We start from the raw sequence: 24,431 nt of genomic DNA on the forward strand, positions 1-24,431 counted from the left end.
AAATGAGGCCCATGGGTTAGGGAGACAGCTCAGTTGGTGAAGTGCTTACCATGCAAGCAAGAGGACCAGAGGTCAGTCCCTAGCCTCCAGACCAAGAGCCAGACAATGACAGCACACACTTACAATCCCAGTGCTGGGAGGCAGAGGCAGGCAGATCCCTCCACCAGATAGCGCAGTCTACTTTGCGAGCCCCTGGTCAGTGAGAGACCTTGTCTCAAGAAACAAGGTGGACAGTGCTTGAGGAGTGACATTGGAGGTTCTCCTCTGACTTCCATATGCATTGCATACCCCCAGGCACCTTCTCTCCAGCCACCCTCCTTCAACATACAGTGAGGTATGTGAGACCCAAAACATAGCTCATTGGTGTTTTCTCGGCAGATGTAAGCAGTTTGGCTATGAGCTGGGGCAGAGGCTCCACGACCTTCATTCCTCTGGATTTGAGTTACCAGCGGTGGAGGCCATCCGTGTGTGCATGTGTGCCTTTGTGTGTGCATGTCTCGCAACTCTGTACTCACACCGTAACGCAACCTTCACGTTGCATGTGCTTGCATCTGCACAGAGCACACATGGTTGCAAACCTCATACCTTACTGACATCACGGTCTGGCTACCCTGTACCCATCCCCGAGGTTCACAGATGTGGCCTGAGGTCCGGAGGTATGGGCTGAAGCAGGTCAGGTTGGGGTCAGGGGCAGGAGCCTGCGCCACTGTGCCTTGCTTCTGGTCACAAGGGCAATCAATAGGATGCTCCCTTGGAAGTGTTGTGGGCCCAGCCAATGCCTGGGACAGCCTATTGCTATGGAAACCTACATCAAAGATGGGCAGGCTGACCTGCCAAATCATAGACCCATAGAAATAACACACCACACAAAGATCATTTCTTTAAATATTAAAATATATTGTGTACACACTCTTAACCAAAAACATAGAAACACACTGCCCACGCAATCTGCGTGGCACCTCCGATGGGATCACACCCTCACTGCAGTTTGCTGGGACATGAGTCACATAACCAGGTACAGAACTGATTCCATAAACACTGTTCAGTGCAAAATATACGTCCAGACATAACGATCGATTCAAGTTGCTCCTGCCTAGCACAGAGGCCATTGGGCTCCAAGGACAGGCAGTAAGAGCAGATTCAAGCAAAGCGTCAAGTAGCTGGCTCCACAGGATTATACCACTCAGGGCCCTGCTGCCCTGCACGGGGCTTCTCAGTAGACACTGGAAGTCAGGACCAGGTGACATTCCAGGAAATGTAGTGGTGCCTAGGAGACTCTAGGGCTTGGGAATGTGTGTGGTTCATATGTGACACACTCCTTCCTCCTTAGCATTTCAGAGGCTTCTCAGTCACAGAATAGGGCAATGCAAGGCCCCAGAATGCAGTGTGAGTTCTCAGTGTTACCTCCCTGTAAGGATGGGATTAGGGTGTCCGGGAAGAGACCTCTGGAAACGCGGAGGGACCGGTGGTATCACACATTGCTCTGGAGCTGTTCTGTGGGGTTGTCAGAGGCTGAGGACTGGCTAGGCAGGGAGGTCTCCAGGCCATCTGCGGACGCTGACGGGGACTTGTACAGGAAGTAGGCAGTCACAAAAAAGAGGAAGCCCAACACCTAAGGAGACAGGAAGAGATGTTGTCCCTCATCCCTCAACAGCCTAGGGGCTCTGTGCCCAGACTGGGGGCTACTTTTGTAATACTCTACCCTACTCTTTCTGGACACACATTTCCTGCATAACTAGGCCTTCATGGGGGAACCAGTACTTCAGTCAGAGACTGCAAACTACCGTTTGGTTAAAGGTAGGGGCCAAGGCAAGGTGGAAGGACCTGGCACTGGCCGAACAGGGTCCCCTAGAAGACACGTATGCACCAGCCCTGTCTGTCCCTTGAACCCATGCAGGACAACACAGCCTCTGTGGGGGTGAGGAAAGACCTCGAGACGAGGTCACCTGGATTCAGGGCTTCCATAGCCCCATGGCTGTGCCTTTGTGCGTGATAAAGTAGGAAGGTGAGGTAGGCGTGTGATGGGGGAGGGAGTCGGTAGTGGCAGAAGCGGAGTCAGACCCCAGAGGACCGTCTCACCTTAAAAGTGAGCCCTGCAACGAGCATGTAGCGGCTCATGGCTTCATTCTGGTACACAAAACAGGAACCCTGGTGGCCACACTGCTCCTGCCACAGCAGGCAGGCCTTGTCAATCACCCAGCCAAAGGCAATGGGCCCTGGAATACTGCCTGCCAAAGGAGAAAGTTCACTTAGTATCCTGGATGGAGGAAGAGAGGGGAAGACCTTTGCAAGGCCGTGTTTCCCTTTAGCGTTCTCGGGGGTACAAAGGGGGACTTAACTCCTTTTTCTGGAGGGTTGGCATTGGGCAAGGGGTGCCATGTTTCTCAAGAGGGCCCTTTTGTGTTGAGGCAAAGAAACTACTGGGCAAATAAGTGACAATGGGGCCCTCTAGTGAGCATTTAGGGAAAAGACCCATCTCAGTGTGGCCATGGCCTCAAGTGTCTGCTTGCATAGTAACACACAGCTTGGTGATAGGACGCCTCTAGGTTCCTTATTCATAAACGAACTGCACAGCGGCACAGTACCTAGTGTTCTCACGACAATCCATTGGATCCCCAGGGCAAAGGACCTTTGCTGATCACAGACACATCTGCAATGCAAATTGCAATGTCAGAGCCCATGGCAGCTTGGCTGCAAACCTCACACCCCATACACCAGCAAGAGTCCTGGTCACATCGCCACCTCCCTAGGTGCCAAACACCTCGTTGGGAACCAGAGACAGTCAGCTCCGATGCCACTAGAACGAGGCCCATTTCCTGGGCCTGCTGCTACCCCAGGGCCCACCAGCATCTGCAGAGCGCCACCTGCTGGTACTGAAAGAGAAAAATGTGGTGAGAGCTTCTTACCGTAGGGTAGCGGTCAGGGCTGGAATGCTGCTGAGGAATGTAAAGATAATTACAACGAACACGAGAGCCAGAAGGAGGGGCTTTCTCTGACAGGTGGAAGTGCACTTCCCTGCGGTAGCATTGCCCAAGCCAGAGGGAACCTTCTCAAGGACACAGCTACAGCCTCGGTACATCTGGGGAGCCCAACAACAACGCTGATCATACAAGAAGGCAGAGGATTCCCGGTCCCGGCCACAGCAGGGCAGTGGGCAGTGACCACACTCACCTTCTGGCCGCCCGGGCCTGTCTCAGCACCCGCAGGGCAGCCGGCATAGCAGGGTGAGTAGTACATGATGCCATCTGAGCCACACAGGGGGCTGTAGTGCTCTGCCTGGCAACAGTAGATGGCGTTGCAAGCCGCCTTCAGGTCCAAGTGGCCTTCAGGCAGGGGGCTGCAGAAATGGGGTGGTGGGTTAGCAAGTGTGCAAGCATTCTGCTATACTTCCCTGCCCCTATGTTGCTGTGACCTACACCTCCCCACCCATGCCAGCCCTTCTCAGGAATGTGGGGCCTCTACCAGGCTCACCTCCCAACGTAGCTAGTTGTCACACCTGCCATGGGCATGTTGGGACAGTGCGTGAGGAAGACAAAGAAGGCCAGGAGGCTTGTCAAGGTGCAGAACAGACAGAACCTGATGATCCCAGAGCCACGGAGCTTGAACCTGTTCACCAAGAAGCCACCCAGGAGGGTGCCGCCACCTCCTGCTGGCACCACCAGGTATCCTGAGGAAGGAACTCAGTAAGGGCCCAAGACCCCAGTCCTGTCATGGCCGCATCACTATGGGGACACTGAGGAATGGGGGGGGGATTGAGCACCATGAGTGTTCAGGGATAGCTGTGGGAGTAGGGTGGGCTCCCTCAGGCCACCTGGAAGCCCAGAGCTCGGTGACTAAGGCTCATCGTGGGGTGTCAGCACAGGAAAGTGCTAAGGAATTGAGGGTATGGGCGTCTGGGCCAGGTAAGGATGCGTCTGGGGAGTCACCAGTATGACACCCTCTCACTACCCAGATCATGAGATTCGCAGAGTGGGCTGCGGCTGATTCTTTCCACACACACTGGCCATAACCTAGGCTGAAGCCACTGCTGACCAGTGCATGGGGCATCTCCAGACAAAACTGTGATCAGTAAGGCTGAGACCTGCCCTCAGCCCAGGGAGGCCATGGGTGCCGATTGAATAAGGGCTATAGATAGTGCCCACTCTTGCAGTCCCTGCAAGGCCAGGCTGCTACAGAGGCAAACTTAGATCCCCAAGACTCTGGGGCACCAGCTGCATGGCTCATGGGGTTAGCCAGGCTTAACCCGTTTCTGGAGTGAACGCTGTGTAAAGCAGCTTGCGAGTAGGGGCTGACCCTGCCCTCCCTCGTGGAGCATTGCCCACTTGCAGTTTGAAGGCTGTGGCTAAAATGCACAAGAGACACAGCCCTCTCTGCAGAGGACACCAGTGCTCAGGGTCCTTACCGAACAACGTGGCAGCCTCGGAGGCACTCAAGCTGAACTGGGCCTCGAAGAACTTGGGGCCAAAGGTGGACATGCCGGCGATGAGTGTGGCTTCAGTGGCCCCTGCCAGGCAGAGCAGGATGAATGTGGGGTTTCTTAGGAGGAGCCAAATGGAACTGGGTGGAAAGAAAAGAGGCCAGAAAAAGTCAGAGGGCCAGAGTTTGTATGCAAGGAACCTGCCATTCCTGAGGTCATTCACACACAAAGGGGCCCTGGTTTTGAGAAGGAGTGAAGTGATGCCCACATCTACCCCAGAGACACCAGGAGGGGCTGAATGGCTGGGCTTGGAAAGTAGTGACTCAGTGGCCCCGCTGTAAGCACACCTGTAACTAAAACCAGTGACAGAGACTAGCCACCACTGTGGCTACCTCCAGTTTCAGCGTGGGGACAAGGAGACAGACCCCTGGTGAATGAAGACAGTAATCACCTCTGGTAGTTACTGTGACAAAGTAGCAGGGACTCTGGGTGAGGGTGACCACCAAGTTCGGGGCTGGGAAGGCCTAGGAAGGGGACTACCAAGGGGTGGGGGTCACCAAGGGCTAAGAGGTCACCAAGGTACAGAGATCTCGAAGGCGCAGGAGTCATCAGAAGAGGTACCGGTTCCCAACCACATCTCTGGGGAGAAGGGGCAGGAATCTGCATTTGGAAACAGGGACCTTCAAGGAGCTCCAGTGGGTTTGACTAGCTCCTCTTGGCTATACTTAGGGGACAGTGGCTATAAGAGTGATGGTAGGATTGGTGGTCAGATGCAGTGACTTTGGCGTGGAGTCCTGAGAAGCTAAGGCCCCCCGCACTGTAACCCCTGGCTCTTTCCCTCCCCACGCCATCCTTTCTGGGATGTGAGAGCTAGCAGCCACACGGTGGGTGAGTAGGTGCCTTCCCAGGACCTCATGGCAGACTAGTCAGGGTGCGGCTGCACAGACCCTGGCCAGGATAGCACACCCATCTGAGCAGTGATTCTAAAGGCACCGCCTTCCCGCTGGCTGGCTGGGAGTCAGGCTTTAGCTTCCCTGGGGGTGAGGGCTACGTGCTGACTATGGAATTAAGCATGAGATATCACAGAAAATTGGTGTTGGTGTGAAACACTACAAAGCCCCTGGAAACAGAGTCTGGGGGACACAGGTGGTCATCATGCATGTGACCACGGTACACCAATCTCAACACAGGTCGCACAGGGGCAGGGCATTCGTTTGAAGTCAGCTCATCATCATTCGTTTGAAGTCAGCTCATCAGAGTGCAGTAGCTACACTGTCTCCGTAGTAAAGCTGCTTCTAGAAGCCTGGGAAGGTGATTGGTTCTTAGGGAAAGGGCGAACACCGCTGCTTGCATTCTGTGCTGCATCTGCCCTGCTCCTTTAGCTGATCAAGGCTTGGTGAGCCGGTGCCTGCTCCCTGCCTCCTCTGTGAGTGGCCACCACATGTCACTGTCCCCCACCACACACACACACACACAGTCCCGAGCAACAGCCAGGGAGCTCAGCACAGCCTCACACTGCATGGGGCATGGGCCAAAAGTACACCACGCTCTGAAAAGATGCCAGGATCGATGGGCTCACAGCCCTGCTATCAGCAGGCTCCACGATAGAAGTGCCAGCTTCCCAGTCACGGACCAGAGCATTGGGAGGCCAGACAGGCCCCAGCGAGACACTCAAGATCTCTTCTAAGGTAGACACGCCCAGTTCTTTTTACATTTTACTTGTTCAACCTGAGGGTCGAAAAGTCTTTCCAACCAGCTCTGTGTTCTGACAAAGGAAAGCAGGTGTGGAGGAACCCTAGCCCAGATAGGGACCTACAGGCTCAGGGTGCTGAAACCCTCACAGCCCCTCCACAGCTGGAGCATATCTGGTATGGGATAGCCATGCACAGGCTGGTCTGTTCCTAAGCGATTGCCTAGACCTGCTTGGCTTCAGGCTGTTGGTTGCCAAGGATAAGGGTGGCTCCGCCATGCGGAACATGTTACACAAGTTGTCTAATCCCACTACAGTTTGGTTGGCTCAGATTTTTGAGTTTGCCCTGAGAAGTGACGGTAAAGGAGGCGCACATTCCTGGGCTTGCTTAGTCCCAGCACCTGGCTTTAGGTACTAACCCTGGGCACAAACCTCTTAGTACATAACACTTGGTAAGAGGCCCAGGTTCCCCAGCTGGGCAAAGCTCATGTCATGTTATGCTGCACCAGAGGGCTTGACACCAGACAGCTTTGCTGCTGGGGTGAGAAGAGAGGACCAACTACTAGACCACGGTTAGTGGGCCCTCAGCCAGTTCAGCCGTGCCTGGGGCTCAGCCCTCTTAGGTAGACAGCACCTGGCTCTCCTAGGTGAGCAATTGTGAGACACAAAGCCTGTGAGACCTTGCATCTCCACCTTCGCCAGCCTCACTTTGTTCCTCTGGGCTCTCTGAGGGGCTACCCTTGCCCTCCCTGTGTTAAGGACAGGCTGTGGAACTCAGTCCTACCCACAATAGCCCTCCACTCCCAAGTGGTCAGTTAGATACCACCATTCCTAAGAAGGGGTTGCAATGCGTCCTAAGGGCTGCCTTCCCTAGGTCTATAAAAATCTCTGTTTTACAAGGAGGAGACAGTAGGTAGATACTAGGAACTCATAGAATCTACATTGTTCTCTAAGACCCCAGTAGCTCAGAGACTGTACCTTGATGCATAAAGACAGCAGAGCCAGGACAGACAGACAGAAAAGTGGGGGGAGGTGGAGAGCACAGAAAAGACCACCCCAGGGGAAGAGAACGAACAGTCAGTGAAAGAGGCAAGAGTTGGAAGAGGGGGTTCAGAATCGCACCTCCTTGGAGTTTCTGATAGCAAATGTTTAAGTGATACCCAGTGAAGATGAGAGTGGTCTACACTGCCTGAGGGGCTCTCTGGGGAGGGCCTCAGGGCCTGCAGGCACACAGAGACGGTTACCATTGGAAAGACATTTGCTCTGTGGGGCCTCCCTCCCTCCCTCAACCAGGGCCTGTGCCTTCATCCAGGAGCTTGCTGCGCCCGTATAGGGTACTCGGTGGGCCAAGAAGGGGATTCAGAGGCTGTGGATGGTGTATGGAGGATGCACTGCCCCCTCCATGGGACCCATGATACAGCACACACATGCACATGCACACATGCGCACATACACGCACACACACATGCACACTCATGCACACACTCACACGCGCGCACGTACAGCGCATGCACACTCATGCACGTGCAACAGCGCACACATGCACACTCACGCTCGCGTGCACGCACACGCACATACACGCACACACATGTGCACACACACGCATGCACGCTCCTTACAGGGGCAGGTCTCTGACAGTCTTCCCGAAAGCTGGATTGCTCACTGTTTTGTGGCTGTGGTCTTTCAGCTTCTGTGTCTCAGTTGCTCTCATGACGACGTAGCGCTGGGAGCCTGCAGGGACAGAGTCAGCAGACAGCTGCAGCTCCTAGAGGACATCACATGCTCCATGGAGGCTGCCCCCACCCCGACTCCTCCACCCCTCAGGACCTGGGAGCATGGCATACTAACACACACGCAGCATTGCAGTCTAAGGCCTGAGGGTGTGGGCCAGAAAAGGTGAGGTTGTCATGTGACAGGGTTGCAGCTATGAGAGCAGAGGGACAGGTGAGCCCAGCAGAATGGAAGTGAGGGGTCGTTTCTAGAGGGGACACGGGAGGGGGCAGCAGGTTGGCTGGAACAAAATATTCCAGTCCTCATTAGCTGAAATGACAGGGACAAGGGGAAACGACAGGAAAGACTGTGTCCCTGCCTCTGGATGGGACCTCGGCACCAGGGCAGGGGACTCACCTGGGAGCTGCCGGGGATAGCCAAGGATGGGGACAGCAATGAGGAATGCAGTGATCCCAGCTCCCACGAAGCCAATCCACCAGGCACCAACCCACAGCGGGCTGTCAGTGGTCAGATCCGTCCTATTGGGAGAAGCCGTGGTCCATGGGTTACTGACCAGTCAGCCACCCATGTCATTTCCAGCACATGCATGGGGTAGCCTGCTCACTCCCCCTAGGATCTCTGTGCAGAGGGCAACAGAGGCCCACAGGGCCACGGCTGTGTGCGCTCTCCCTCAGACTGGAGAAGGCCTCGGATACGGCTATCCCCTCAGAGAGCAGCATCGCTTCACTCAGACCCTGACTGCTGGACCCAGGGAAGCTGCATCTGGGTCTCACACTGAGACCTGGGGGCAAGGCCCACTGGGGACAAGAGCTCAAGTAACACTGGTGTCCCTCCCCACACCAGCTGGCATCCTCAGGGCCACAGAGCTCAGGGGACAGGGGGCTCAGCTGGAGTTCACAGAGCTACCCATGCAAGAACCATTAGGCTTCCAAGTGCCATCTGTATAGGAGGAGAGAGGAAGGCTCTCAAATTGAACAGGGAATGTCAAGGACTGGCCAATGGGGTTTCATATGTGGGAAGAAAAGGGATGGAGGGGTAGCAGGACGAGAAGGATGGAGAAAGGACTCTAGGCAGCGAGGCCAGGACAGCCGTGTAAACCCTCTGCTCTGGTATAATAGGAAGCTGCCACCCCCATGTGCAGAGTGACTTGGAACCCAGAGCCCAAAGGGCACAACACATCCAGATCCGGGGACACGAGCCTTGACCTACCTCAGGCTCTGCATAGACCACGCACCCTTGACCCCATAGTATCAACCCAGGGCTAGAGGCAGCATTGTGAGAGGGCAGAGCACTAGAAACCTCGCTGGCGCCATCTGCAGAGAGAGTCCCAAGGTGGAGTGGTGCCCAAGACCCAGCACAGCCGCCAGGAAAACTCAACAAGAGCTGCCCTTCCGTGGTAGGACCCAGGGCCAGGTCACTGCACAGCCTTGCTGGGCAGAGTCAGCAAGGGCCACCCAGACCCCAAGCTCTGTCTCCCGCCATCCCTCTCCCTCCTCAATACTAAAAATAAGGACGCACGGCCTGTCACTTCAAGAGAAGAGCCTGAAGATACATGGCCAGGGCTTCAGAACCACATGAACTTGACCATCTCCCCAACCCCCCACCCCGTCTCCCACCTCTCCCTTGAAGCTGCACAAAGACCCTGAGTATCTTCCATCCCCCCAGATCCTGGAAGCCAAGACTAGCCCAGATTTTCCCTGCTCCAAGCTCAAGTGTTATGTCAGACCTATTCTTTGGGGCCCGCTACCGAGGAAGGCAGGCGATTATGCCCAGTTACTCACCGTTGGCTCACCTCTGTGTAAATATTGAGCATGGCTCCTCCAATCAGGTAGCCTGCTGCAGGTCCAAGGATGGCTGCTGTGTAAAAGATGGCTGGAAGGCAAACAGAGCGGGAAGCCGTCACATGCCACCCAGTGGGCCCTCCGAAGAGATGCCTCCACCGTGTTCCTGTGTCCACAGCCCCGTTGTGGACCCCCTTCAGGTCAGAGTGCATCTGTGTGGCCTGCAACTGTTTTTAAATGTCCCCTGAAAGTGCACTTTGGGGACATCGTTTGCACTCAGTTTTGCATGGCGAGGGCAGTGTCCATGCAGAAGGAACATGGGAAGGCAGGCCTACATGGGCAAAGCAGGAGGCCAAGCCCACTGGAGGGAGAGAGTGGAGCCTGAACGTGCTGGGCTGCCCCCATCCCCAGCAGGAGCCTGAGCTGGGAGGGTATGATATCCAAGGCCACCTGGGTGGACAGCCAGCATTGCGTGCAGTTGCCACAGGCCGTGAAGCAGGACCTGTGAGCTGTTTCCTGGCTTCGCCTCAGTGTCAGCATTCCAGAACCTTCACCACTTTACTTACCACCCAGTGAGGCCAGGCACAGAGCACACAGGAAGCCAAGCTCTATTCCTCTCCACTTACCTTTGCACAGGACTCCTTCCAAACCACACACAGGTTCAATGCCAGCTAGCCCCGCCCTAGCCCTGCCTGGGAACCTGGGGCTCCCTGAGCAGGCCCTACTGAATGTTAGCATCCTAGCATCTGCTGTCCTGTCTTTGGAGAAACCCCCGATGGCTATGCCGCTCACATGACCAAGGGACCAAGGGACCAAGGGACATGACCATCACCTAGCCAGGCTCCCAGAAGGTATCAACTCCATTCCACCAATGCTGCCATCTGATGCCTTCTGCCCACCCCTCCTGACTCCTTGGCCAGCCCCACTCACCAATATAGATGGGTGAATAGTTTGACTTGACATTCTCATCCAGGTAGGTGACCCCCAGTGTGTAGAGAGGTGTGGCACCCACACCATGCAGTAGCTGGCCCAGCATGAAGACCAGCCTGTAGCTGGACAGGCCCGAGTCCATACACTCCACATGACTCCTGTTGGCCAGACACGCCCCTGTCCCCACCCCCTCATCCATCTCCACCTCATAGTGGCCAGCGGTGAAATGGGGTAGTGCAAACACCAGGGAGCCAATTCCCAGGACCAGCACACCCCAGCCCAGCCAGCGTGGCTTGTGCCCATTGCCCCCGAAGTAGCTGACGAAGGTGAGGCAGAGGCAGGCGGCAATGTCATAGGAGCTGGCGATGAGCCCACTTTGGTAGCTGTGCAGGTCGAAGCGCTGCTCAATGGAGGTGATGACGGTGTTGATAAAGCCGTTCACCGTCATGCCCTGGAGGAAGGAGGCCGCGCACAGGAAGAAGAGGAAGCCCTTGGGGGTGTTGAAGACCTGCAAGCCCTTGGGAGTGAAGCCTCGCCAACCACACAGTGTGTCCTTTGGCCCCGCCGACATGTACTGCACTTCGCGGGCTGTCTGGCTACTCCGCTTCTCAGCCTGGGGCTCGAACAGGGGTTGGCTGGAGGAGTCCAGGGGGCTGTGGGCAGAGCGCAGGGAGGCTGGGGATGCTCGGCTGCTGGGTGGAGTGTCACATCCACTGTCTGTGGCTGAGGACGCACCCGTGAACAGGTGTTTCGGGAGGGACAGGAAATGCTTGTCCCCCATCGCGTGCTGGGGCATCTCCAGCCTCGTACAGAGGGCTTTGCAGCACAGCCGGACAGACGCAGTGGAGGTGGCTTGACCAGATAGATGACAGAGTGTCTTGTCACAGGACCTGCTCTGTGAACAGAGTTTCTCGTTAGCAAACCTTTACTTGTCCCCTACTCTGCTGAAATTCCTACATGAGCACTCAGTTCCCACATAGTCCACCACTGGAATGAGGCTTCTCTGACCTGGAGTGGCCTCTGGCCAGCCCCTCACTCATTCACCCTGCTCCTGACCACAGTCCAGCTGCCACACCTGGCCTGCTCCCAGGGAACGGGCTCCGGCAGAGCAGAAGTACTTGATGGTCAGCCAGCGGTAATTCAGACCTGAACCACATGGCTGGTTCCAGAGTCCATAGTACAACAGAGCCATCTTCTGGAGGGCTTTTACAAGTTATCGTCAGCAGTTGTATTTTGAGGCTGTAAACAGTAGAGATTCTACCACAGACATTCCTGGTGTAACTGGTGCCAGTGACCGACCCTGCCAACATTTCTCTACAAGCTGGTGTCCCTGCCCGGGAAAGACCGGGACAGTTTTCACAGTTGTGGGAATACGTGTAGCCAGGCCCCACGTAAACAGCAGAGTCACTTGTACATATGTGTGCCTATGCACACTTATGCAATGTAGAGGCCAGAGGCCAACAGTTAATTTCTATTTTTAAAATCATATTATTTATGTATTCGGGGGATGCACACAGATTGCATGTGGCAGTCACAGGACATCTTGCTGGAGTTGGTTCTCTTCTTGTGCTATGTAAGAGTCCTAGAGATTAAATTCAGGTTATCAGATGTGGCGGCAAGTAATCTCCACGGGCTCCAGCTCACAACCTTATCTTTTATGACAGGGACTCTTATGAAATCCAGAGCTCACTGATCTGGCTAAAGTAGTTGCCCAGCAAGTCCTAGAGGTCTTTTCACACCTGCTTTCCTTGGTCTGAGATTACAGGTGTGTGTGTGTGTGTGTGTGATCATGCCTGTCTTTCTACATATACAGTGGGGATCCAACTCAGGTCCTCACATATGGGCAGCAAGCTCTTTACTGCCCGAGTCATCTCCCTGTCCCAAAGCAAGCACATTTACTCTACTCTTTCAAACTGCAGAGGAACAGGGCAGAAGAGGGACAAAGAGGGTCAGGGTAGGTAGGGCCGGGTAGAAGGTGAGAACAGCCATACTGCAATGCCAGACTTGGAGCCTGGGGTTGAAACAGAAAGCAGATTTAGGGCACAGGGAGAGGCAGAAGGAAAAACTCAAGGTTGCCAAACTCAAGGTCACTAGAGTGCTGTTTGGTTTTGCCTTTAATCCAGGCTGGCCTCATGCCCACTGAGTTCCCTCCACTTTATCCCTGGACAGTCGCTGGGGATTACAAGGGTGAAGGCAGATCGGTATACATAGAGTATAATAGAACCCAGAGGGCAGTTTTTGTGGTCAGCAGCAGACAGTAGGAAACACAGGGATTCCTTTCCTGAAAATGAAAGCCACCACAGAAGCATTCTAGGTGGAGGTGTCCCATAGTGCCAACGGCACCATGGTTCCACCTGAGCTAAGAACACTGACAAATATTTGAAGCGCAATCTAAAAATAGGCTTATCTACATTCTACACTGAAATGAGCAAGTTGAAATCCTACTTTAAATATTAGCCTAGTGGCTTTCTGATGTTTGCCACCTTCCCATTCTAGGGTGGCAAAGTTGATTAGACATGTCACACAAACCAGTAATACCAGCATATGAGGGGGGAATGGAGATAGAAGGATTGCAGGTTCAAGGCCAACCTAAGCTTTGGAGTTCTTACTCAAAAAAAAAAAAAAAAAGACAGGGCTGTGACGTGGTAAAGATGGCTGCTCTTCTAGAGGACTAGAGTGACTAGAGTCCATTCCCAGCACCCATAGGTGTCTTACAACCACCTATAACTTTAGCTCCAGGAGGTCCAATGCCCTTTTCTGGCCTCTGTGGGCACCCACACACAGCCACATAAATAAAAACAAATGCTTAGAAATGAGGCCAAACCCAGTTGGTAATGTGTCTGTCTTGTAAGCATGAGCACCCGACTTCCAATCCCTGGAATACATGTTTTTTTAAAGCTAAATTTCACAGTGCACACTTACAATCCCAGGAGACAGGCATATCCCTGGGGTTCACTGGCCAGCTTAGCCTGCCTGCCAAGTCAGTGAGAGACCCTGTCTCAGAAAGCAAGAAAGATAGCGCTTGCCACATCTGAGGCTGCTTTCCAACCTTCACATGCATGTACACGCATGCACCCGCACACGTATGAACAATACCACAAACATACCCCCCACCATCGCCACCAACAAAGGAAAAGGATCTCACTGCACGCATATCAGCCTTTGGGCCTCCGTGCCCACACCAAAGCTGCCATTCCTATATGCCAGAAGGACGGTGCTGCTGAGGCATGTCCCTGCCACTGGCTTTCAAGTTTCCTCCTCCTAGGATATGCTAGGTTATGGGATGGCTGGAGCAGACCCCTGTCAGCCTGGCTGGGCTACATGTGTCCATGCATTTGTCATGTGGGCTTCTGAAGGGGCACCATGGAGTCTACAGGCACCACTCTCTGGAGGTACTGGCTGTGTGTGTAAGGGTAGAATCCGAGGGAGCCTGGCACCCCAGCTTACTGTCTGCATGATCTTGGTACGCGTCCACCTTTGTAATCTCATGAGCCAGTTCCTGATAATAAATCCCTTACATTTCTCACTGTCCTTCTCTGGAGAACCCTGCCTTGTGCAAGGTCATTCATTCTATCCCTCTACTACTGATACTGCTCTGCTATGGGTTCAGGGACACACCACCCAGGACACAGTCCCCATTCCAAGGATCCCACACATGAGCGATCCTTAAGACTTCCTTGCAAGCCATGTGTAGCTGCAGTTCAGCAGAACCCAGGCTCCTTTGGGGCTAAACACACAGAGCTAGGACTTGCTCACCTGTTGCTCGAAGAGAAGAGACTTTTATAAAATACCCAGGGTCCTTGTTTCCATGACCGAATGTGGACTGCCTGGGGATTCTGGATACATCCCCACTGACTTCAATTTATACGGGAGGCGGGTCCATCACTACACTCAGAAGGGGCCTGTACTCCTGATAGCTATCCTAGGACAGAGACCTTTCTCACACTGGGACTCCAGCCATGTGACTACCCCCCCCACACACACACACACAACACTAAATAGCTGTTGGTGGGAGGGACTACTGGAGTGGAGCCTGCCTGTGTGTCAGCCCGAGTCCTGGTCCCCGAATCTACTTCCACTTCTATCAGCTGTGTAACGGAGAAGAAACGCATTTGAGGCCAGGAGAAGTTGGCACCAGTGTTGGAGGAGCTTTCCCAGCCTGAGAAGGTTGGGCTGGACCAGCACTGCTCAGGTGGGGAGGAGCAGGCACACGGCTCCTTCCCACAGCCCAGTCTCTAGTGAGCCAACCTTGCCTGTTCCGTGTCTCAGCCTGCCAGGCTGGCTCCACCCAGACAGCCCAGGAGCCTAGTCCTGTGGGATTAGGGCCAAGCTGATTAGCCCAGGATGATGAAGCCAGGAGGCCTGTGTTGTCAGCTGACAACTCCACACCTGAGCACTGTGGAGAGGGCAGGCGTGTGCACAGCGTGGGTAATACATGTGGGCTATTTTAGGAGGCCACAGCTGACCAAGATTCCCTCACAAGTCCCCCACACTGTCTTCAGGGTTGCAAACACAACATCTAGCTGATGACGTCTTTCAGTTCTGGGAGAGTTCAGCTGTGGCCTCCTCCTCAGCGTCTCTCTGAGAGTGCAGTGGTCAGAGGCAGCCTAATCTGTGAGGAGAGAGCTGTTGTGCAAGGCTGCGTGCTCCTCTCTGCTTGCTTACGTCCTCTGTCCATCCATTTTCTAAACTTTCAGCTGGAGCAGTCCCCAAGGCCTCAGATCACACTGTAGTTTGGAAGAAAGGATTTCAGAGTAGTTCGCAACCCCAGGTCCCTGCTACCTGGGTGTCTGCCAGTTGTTCCTAGGATGTCTCAAAGTCCTAAAGCTAGTATGTCAAGCATTATTTCGTCCTTGTTTGGGGACACTTGGAGACCCAAATTCTAGATCATCCTCAGACCTTGGCAGACAGCAACCAGATTCATCTTTTCCCTTCTGCCTCCTCTCTCCTCTCTTTCCTCTCCTTCCTCTCCTCTCCTTCCTCTCCCTCCTCTCCTCCCCTCTCCCTCCTCTCCTCTTCTTCCTCCCCTCTCCTCTCCTTTCCCTCCTCCCCTCTCCTCCCCTCTCCTCTCCTCTCCTGTCCTCTCCTTCCTCTCCTCCCCTCTCCTCTCCTTCCTCTCCCCTAAACCTCAACACTCCTCAGGTCCAGCCAGAAAGAGAAGGAGACATGTTCACTGCACCAAACTCCTCTGCGGCCACTGCCAAAAACCAAGCCCACCTTAATCTTGGGCATCCCTGCCGACACCACACCCTGGTCAGCTGCCACCCCTGTGACCTTGGGACTCTGCTCTGCCTCCTAATTTCTCCCAAGTATCTCCTTTCATACACAAATAGGGTGTGTTTTCACGTCTTCAGGATGAGGCTCAGCTCAGGCCCGGGAGACAGGATATGGGCCATCAAAGTTTGCACACCTGGTAGCCACGTGCAGATGAAACCAGCTGCTTGGCACAGAAGCTGCCGGGGACTAATTGACAGGGAACTTGAGTACGAGACACCAGGGCTGGCACCAGAAGGACCTATCTCACACTGAAGGTCTACTGTTTCAACCTAGGTGGGTTTTCTATCTGTATCTGGGGATCCTAGGGCATGAAGAGGGCTCTGCCAGGCACCATGCTACAGAGAATAATGAAAGGCAGGCGTAAGAAAGGAGCACTTGAATAGCACTTGGGTGGGGAAGAAGAAAGAACGTGCTGGAGGTCCCTTAGATCCCATGGTTTTGAATAGCTTTTTTTTTTTTCTTTTGAGACAGGATTTCTCTGTGTAACAGGCTGTCCTGGAACTCGATTTGTAGACTAGGCTGACCTCGAACTCAGAGATCCACCTGCCTCTGCCTCTCAAGTTCTGATCAAAGCCATACACCACCACCGCTGCCGCCCAGCTGGGAGTAGCTTTATAAAAAGCATGTGGTTTGAGAAAGCACCACCCTCATTTACAGATGTGGTTCAGGATTTTGTTTGTTTTTGTAGTTTCAAGACAGGGTCTCACAATGTAGCTCTGGCTATCCTAGAACTCAAAACATAGACCAGGCTAGCCTTGAACTCACAGAGCCCTGGCTGCTTCTGCTACCAGAGTGCTAGGATTAAAGGTGTGAGCCAGGACACCTTAGCTGATTCTAATTCTTTGCAATGCTAACAAGAATGAGGTCCCTGTCCACAGGAAAAGAAGGGGTGTTGGGGAGAACCAGAGACTCTCCGTCTGAGAGCAGCAGGTTTGGGGATAACCCAAGGAAGCAGAGGGGAGGAAGATCCCAGATCACCCTGGCCCAGCTGATGCCTGTGCAGTGCTCCCCTCTCAAGAGGATACAACCCAGGTCCAGCATGCTGGGCTATTTCCTCTGCTCCCCACCAGCATGGCTTCCAGGCTCCACTGGTCATGCAGAACCCTGGCCACTTGACACATGGGAACACAATCCCAGAGGGCCTGTCCAATTGCTCACAGTGACTGAGAGCTAGGGTTGCACCTCCCTGTCCCTCCCGTTCATCAAGACCACACCAAGGTCAGACTTTCACTGGAATCCCAGAACAAGGCTGCTGGTGAGGCTCTGAGGACCTGATGCCTTCCAGGGGCCATGGGGATCAGGAAGGAAGCACTTGGTCTCTGTCCTTCACAGGGCATTGAGTGTACCTCCAGAAGGAGCAGGGGCATCCCCTCCTGCCTGCCAAGGAGCACCAGAGTCAGCACTGGCCCTTCTGTGCCTCAAATGCTCCGCCCAGAAATGAACCCACTGGGGAAAGTTTAGGGACTCAACCTGTTCCCGTTTAGGAGATGGTGATGATATGAATTCATACAGTGCAGCAGCAAGCACGTGGGAAATAGGTTAAGTCAGACGACTTCTGTAATAGAAGACCTGCAGTTTCAACAGCAGAGTCAGCGAATTGAGAAACCCTGGGTGTCTGGAAGTAACGCGGGCATAGAGTCCAAACTGCTGCAGAGAACTCCTCATACCAGGGGGGGCTGTGCAAGGCATTTACTGGGCTTCGGTTGCCCCCCATGCGGGGCTGGTTCACAAGCCTGGCCTGCCCCGCTCTTTGCCCAGTCATAAGCCTTTTTATTATTTTTTTTCTTGCCTGCCTGCCCCCTCTGCAGTACTGGGGAAGGTTCTGGTTGGGACTTGTCCCGCACCTGCTCCAGGGGCCACACCCAATGAGCCACAATTAGATCATCCAGGAAGAATTTTCCAGGCAGTACCTATTGGCCTTCCCTAGCAGTAAAGTGGAGCAAGAGACCCTTGGTTTTGCAGCCTTTGTAGCACATGGACAAGCCGAAAAGGTGCCTCTTCTCCTTTGGTCGCTGATATGGTTCTGTCCCAGTAACTGATTCTCTGGAGTTCCTCTTTTCCTGAGAAGAAAATGGCTGGCAAAGGGTACAAATATGGGGCCTCCCTGGTATCATTCTAGGCTCTCCAAACATCCTGGTGCCACAGCCTGCTCCTCTGTGCCAGGGAACTGTAAAACACTGCCGGGGACTGCTCTTGTCCAAAACCTCCAGGCAGTAAACGCCAGACTCAGCAAACAGCTCCTGCTGTCCCCATTACCACAAGCTAAGATTTATAAATAATTCTGCTAAGCCCAGGTGCTCGCTCTCTTCCCTGATGTCCACCTGCCCCAGACTGCCTAACAGCAGTAGACTAGACGTGCCTTGCTTTGCTAAACTAGAAAAACCACTGCCCTGAAATAGGGATGGAGAGCTGGTTCCATTACGAATAAACCACCGTGGTTTCAACGCCTCTGGACAGAAATATCCCCATGGCCATGTCTTAGGGAGGCCAGCAAGCCTCATCACGCTAAACTCAGACCTCTGGGCCCAAGGGCCCAGCAAGCTGCAGGGCACGACTGTGTGTCCCTATCTCACACTTCCGTACACCTGCGGATGCTGACCTCTCTCTGTGAAGAAGGAGGTACCCTGCCTCAGGCTCCCGGGTTTAGAGCCAAGCGTGCCAAGCGGCCGCCGGAACTCGTTGACGTTCATTCACCTGAGCCCGGGAGCGTCCATGAGCAGCGTGAAGGTGCCGGGACCCAGGGACCCGGACATCCGCGCTTCTCCGAGGGACAAAGCCTGCCACCCGTCAGCAACTTTTGTGCTCCACATTTTCCTCTGACTTAGCAACAGCCCCCGCTGCAGGTGGATCTGCTCCTGACCAGACCAGCAGGGGCTGGCATCCGTGTAGGCTCGGAGCCCCTTACCCAGGCCGGCAGCCCAAGCGGCTCCCCACATGCAGTCCTGTGCCCCGGTCCTCTCCCATCTTCCCTCTCGCTCTGGCGCAGCGGCTCTGCCTCCCGCCTCCTCCTTTTCTGCAGACTCGCAGCTCCCTCGTGGGCAGCTGGTAGCAAGGAGTGGATTATGCATCCGGCTCCCTGGGTCCCGCCCTGTCCCCACAGAAGGAGCCCTGGCTGTGTCGCGGGTGCCCGGGCCTGCTTCCCGCCTTACATCACACCCTGTGCCGCCCGGCTCCCGTCCAGCCTCCGCGAACACCTGCCGCGCTCCTGACGTCAGCAGGTCGGACTCTGGCACAACTGAGAGGCGTCCCGCGGCTGCGCCAGACTCTGTCCCCATCCTGTTCCAACGCTGTCCAGGTCCCAGAGCACTCACCTTCCCGCGAACCCGGCTGCCGCGTTGCGCCCTGCGCTCTGGCCTTCGCGCGCAACCCACTCATGCTTCATTCATCGCCCGAGCCTCCCCCGCAGGGCTGAGGGTAGTGGCTTCGCCACCAAGCCAATGGCAGCGCGGTTCGGGCGGGGCCGGGCCGGGCGGGAGGTGACAGTGGCAGGAGCGCGCTAGGGCGGGGCCGAACGAGGGGGCGGGACCTGGGGCGGGGCAGGGGCAAGGCGGAGGGCTCGACCTACCCGGTGCTTGACCTGCGGAGATTTCTAGCTGCTAGCCAGCGCGCCACCGGCAGTTGCGGGAGTAGAAAACGCGGTGTCAGGCTAGGAAGGCAGGGCTCAGGACTTGCTGCGTCGTAGATTCTAACTGCTTCGGGGTTTGCGCTCAAGCGTGGAACCGAGGCCGCTCAGGCGTGGGGTACAGCTGGAGCCTCGCAAAGGGCGCCCCCCTCCCCCGCAACCCAAGCAGGTCAACCAGTTAGCACTCCTGCGGAGGGTTCAGGGTAACTGGGTACTGGCTGACTAATCCGTGAGGTTCCTGCCCCGGGGCCTCTTCCCAGAACTCGATTGTGGTTTTGAAGTTAGCATTGTTCTGAGACTGAGGTGTTCTCTGCCGCGCGACCTTGCATATATTTCTGAACCCTCTGTGGGCCAGTCGCCGTGTAAAATTAAGTTTATGTCTGTAAGTCCATACTCAGGAGACTGAGGCAGGAAAATGGTCCCAGTTCCACAGCGTGTTCGAGGCCACCCTGGGCTACAGGGAAACTGGGTCTCAGAAAATCAAGCAAACAACGATTAAAAAAGAAAAAAAAAAAAGTGATCATAACACATCATTGAAGGACGTGGAAAACAGAGTGAAATGGGCCCCGCTGAGGTTAGCCGAGTAACATCTGGCAGCCTCTGTCCATCACCATCATATCGACAGCTTGATGGCAGAAACTCTCCACAAATGTCTTCCTTTTGGGTTTAGTACATTTAATTGAAAAGACATAGGTGAGCCAGGCATGGTGGTACACACAGATAATGGTATCCCTGGGAGGCTGTTGCAGGAGGGTCTCTATTGGGAACCCAGCCTGGGCTACCAAATACGATTCTGTCCGAATTAAAAACAACAACAAAATAAATAAATAATGAAACCTTTTCCTGCCCCCAATCTGAACAAGGGAAGTGAAGGTAGAAAAAAAATAGTTTGTGGCCAGCATGGGCTACACAGCAGGGCTGTCTTTAAAAAAATAAATAAATAAATAAAAGTTCACAAAAACCAACTCTGTGAATATGTGGATCCTGCCATCAGCTCTTTGATGACATAACCAGGTACAAGGATACACTGGTGACAGCCTCATAACCCCGGATCCTTGGGGCTTCAGAGGCTAAGGCAGACAGACCTCTTGTATGTAGAGAAGGGACTAGCTGCTGAGCTTAGGTCTTCAGGTCAAACTCAGTCGCTTATGAAGGTGTCTTCCTTCCTGGGCATCTACTCACTTTTTGTCCTGGGGACCGCTGGTGATGCCTTCAGGGTCCCGGATCTGCTTGTCAGCGTGTGGACCTCCACTCCAGAAAGCTGAGTGTCAGAAAGCCCCAGGTATTGGCCTCCATATCTGATCAGAGAAGACCCCCAGGGTCTCCTTGCTAGAGCAAGTGGAGCTCCCTCTCTGAAAACAACTCCTCCGGGTCTAAAGCCAGAGAGAACTTGCAGAAGATTCTTTTGCAAGCGAGTTCCCCACTTCAGGACACGTGAGCAGAACTCACCCGCTTCTAAAGGAACCCATGGAAGCCCTCCAAATGTCAGGGGAAGGCTTGGACACTGTGCTTCCAAAACTTAATTTTGGGTACATCTCTGAAACTAATACTGCTACAATATTTTTCCTTTAAACATCTGGTGTGTTTTACAAAAAGGGTAAGTTTGTTTTAAAGAAGGGTATCAGTGTTGATTACTATAGAGCGGTCAAAACAAAAATAGATAAAGGGTAACATGGTGATATTAAATTTTAGCCAAATAGAGCTGCTTGCTGAGGGCCCTGAACTTTAAGCTCGCCCCGGGCTCAAATAGGTATTCTTAGCCTTCTTCAGACACCATCTAAAAATGATTCCAGGGTAAACATTTAGGTTTCAATGTAAGACACAGGCCCTGTCCTGCCCTCAGAGGCCAAGCCACGTACTGAGTCCCTCAGGGGCCCTCAAGGTACCTGTGTGTCTGAAGACCTCATCTCCTTAGGCTGTGCCTGGCTCCTCAGAGCATTTGGTATTTCCTGTGATTAAGAACTAAGAACCCTTAGAGATTGACCAAATTGAGATTTCTATCCAGGTGTCCAGGTTCCTGTCACCAGCAGAGAAAGAATTCAGACACCAGACTAAATGAGGAATTGGGAAAAAAATTGTTACAGACAATTCAGGCTTATTGAGAAAGGTGCATCAGCCAGAAGCCTCGTGTCTCAGGGGCAAAATGCAATGGAGGGAAGGAAGATTGCTCATGAGTTAAGGTGGGGGAGATGTGGGGAATTCCAGAAATGAGTTGAAATTTTGCCTTTCTTGTCTTTGTGTGGGGTCTTGAATGTGTCAGATGCATGCGAGCATAGACATTTTTTTTTTTTTTGTAGGTATCTTTTTAGGCACCTAGGGATGAAGGCAGTCAGCATTCATTCATTTCAGCTCTTAGCCGTGTTAGGCCTAGACAGTTTCGGTAGTCTTGGGCCTTGCCTGTCTGAGATAGCAGCTGGCCTTCTGCTTGTGGAGCCGTTTGTGCCTTTCTAAACTTTCTCAAAAGGGACGGAGATCTGACACTTGGAGTCCAGTGGTGGCTTCCTTTCCTTTAAACTGCTGCCTCCCCCTTCATCTTGCCAGGGAGGAATTGGGAGGTCCAGGGCGGAGCCACCAAGAGGTCAACCCCAGGGTACCACAGCAGCCTGGAACAAGGTCTGCCTGGCTCATTGTGAGCCCTGGAACATTCTGCATTCAGTAAGATCTATCCCAGCAGGGTTTTTGGAGAGGAAATAACTAAAATGAAAACAATCCAAGTAACCCAAGTCCTGTTGGGGCATCCACGGTCCCGAAGAGGGGCATTTCTGTGTGCTGGGGGTCTTGGGAAGCCTCCAAACAGATGTTTATGCTTTCGTGGGCAGTCGAAAATGCTGAAGCGTGGGCCCACCTTATGTTTGTCCTTTCCCTATGGGTCTTGCTGTCGTATGGACATCACCAGTGCCAGGACAATTAATCTGCAGATTAGAAGTAAAAGGGCAGAAGGGACAGGTCACTGAGAGGACATTCCTCCAGGGCATGGGCAGGGTGGTGGCCAACCTCAAAGGCCTTGGGTCTGAGTGCCCCAGTCACAAACCGGCTGTCACTTTGAAGGGTGTGGCTTCCCTCACTGGCATTCTGCTCTGTGTCTGCCTTGGTGGATTTTGCATATATTTTAGCTGAATCATTTAAGTGCTCCAGTTCTTCCTTCTCTGGTTTATAAAAAGACCACGCCACCCTAGTTAGTGACAGTCGACCCACGTCTAGGAAATGATGGAAACACGCTGCCAGCCGAGTTGTGGGCTGCAGACAGGCCCCGGAATCTCTGGGGGTAGTTAGGACTTCTAAATCGTTTGGCGTGGTACACACCTGTAATCCCAGCACTTGGGAGGTTGAGGCAGGAGGTTGTCATGAGTTCAAAATCAGCCTGGGGGTTACAGGATGAAACCTTGTCTCAAAAAAGCAAAATAAATAAATAGGACCGGACTGCTTTTGTTTGCTTGTTTGCATCCCGGATTTTTGTTTGGTGTGCTTTGCTTTTTGAGACAAGCACCACCCTCCCCCCCCCAAACTTGCTTAAAAGCTCAGGGTAAAATTGAATTCATGATCCTCTGGCCTCCCTCATGCCAGGGTTATACATGTGTGGCACCATATCCAAATATAGGAGCTCACTCAACATTTTGAGTGAGGAAGCAGATCTTCCTGAAGGTTGGAAGGGATGGGGGGTCAAAGATGAACCCTAGCTTTGGGGATGTTTATAGGTCCATGTGTAGGAGCATACCTCGTTGCATTTGTTAAGGAACTGTGTTAAGTAAGTAGATGCTAGGATGGTGCGGTCCTGAGGAGGCCATGCCAGAGAAGAGGTTCTCAGGGTTGGAGTTGTCTTAGGAGAAACCAAGCTCAGAGTTGTCCAGACTTCTGGGATGGTGACACCACCTTAGCAACTAAGACTGCAGTGCGTGCGGCAGCTGTGGGTGACTGTGAAGGCCTTTGGTGGCAGAAGTCACTGTCCATAGACAGTAACAGTGCAGCCCATCCTTGAAGTTGTAATTCTGTCCTGCAGAGCCAGTTGGATCATGGTGTGGGCTGAAAGCTCTGCCTTGCCCACCCTGGGTGCAGGCACTCTATTAGCGTCCCTGGGCATCAGTGTCTGGTCCTTCAGCAGGGCTCGACCTCATGCCAGGCCACAGCAAGCAGTCTGTGCCAACTGTCATCTTCCGATTTTCTTTCCTTGCTACTCTGCGGAACCTTCATTGTGAGCTGAGACACTGTCTTGCTGGGCGAGGAGCCCCACCAGTTCTGTAGAAATGCTGTTGATTAGTCTGGGTGACAGTGACTGGTAGTCATGAGCAACCCGCTCCGGGCAAGAGACCTCCTCCGCTGTCCTTGTTCTGTGTCCCCTGGAGTGAGATGACCAAGAGAAGAGCTTCAATTACATCTTTGTTTCAGAGACAGCTGCAGGGGGCTCAGAGCTGGCGTACTGGGGCTGCCCTTCCTCCCAAAGGCTGGTGATGTTGGCTGGGACTTGCTCAGGAGGTAGATGTTCAGATGGCCCATTCAGATAGTATTTCATGAGACATATCCCAGCTACTGGGCTGGCAATGGGAGCTTTGGCCAGGAGAACATGTGCAAACACAGAGTCTGGCTTATCTAGCCATGTAGCTAGGCTCTAGTACCTATCTAGGCACATGGTACTGTGCTCTAGTACCTACATAGCCATGTGCTTTTCCATGATGTAAGGCCTTAGGAAAGACCCAAGTCTCTCTCTCTCTCTCTCTCTCTCTCTCTCTCACACACACACACACACACACACACACACACACACACACACACACACGAAGAATGTGACCTGGATGTAGTGACTCATGAGTTCAAGACTAACCTGGGTTACAGTGAGACCCCATCTCACTAACACCCCCTCCCCGCAGTTGGGAGCGGATGCTAGAGATAAGGTTTGGAGGAGACTGAGGGGCTCCACCTTCCTAACTGGACAGACACAGTGGCCACATGGGGCACAGGAGGTCATGCCACACTGGTGGCTGTGGGCAC

At 53.7% G+C, this 24,431-nt stretch overlaps 1 protein-coding gene across 1 annotated transcript; it reads right to left on the minus strand.

The window, feature by feature from the left end:
- Window positions 1-873: 873 nt before the first annotated feature.
- On the minus strand, window positions 874-19,212 carry Slco4a1 (solute carrier organic anion transporter family member 4A1). Its single transcript, XM_051184903.1, is given in 12 exon segments — window positions 874-1,612; window positions 2,080-2,228; window positions 2,586-2,650; window positions 2,907-3,079; window positions 3,172-3,337; window positions 3,472-3,667; window positions 4,403-4,557; window positions 7,727-7,838; window positions 8,235-8,356; window positions 9,620-9,710; window positions 10,550-11,401; window positions 19,134-19,212. Coding segments are annotated over 12 exon segments (2,301 nt in total). The 3' UTR covers window positions 874-1,471.
- Window positions 19,213-24,431: the final 5,219 nt, after the last annotated feature.

This window comes from Phodopus roborovskii, unplaced genomic scaffold (genome assembly GCF_943737965.1).
Source record: "Phodopus roborovskii unplaced genomic scaffold, PHOROB, whole genome shotgun sequence".
NCBI lineage: Eukaryota > Metazoa > Chordata > Mammalia > Rodentia > Cricetidae > Phodopus > Phodopus roborovskii.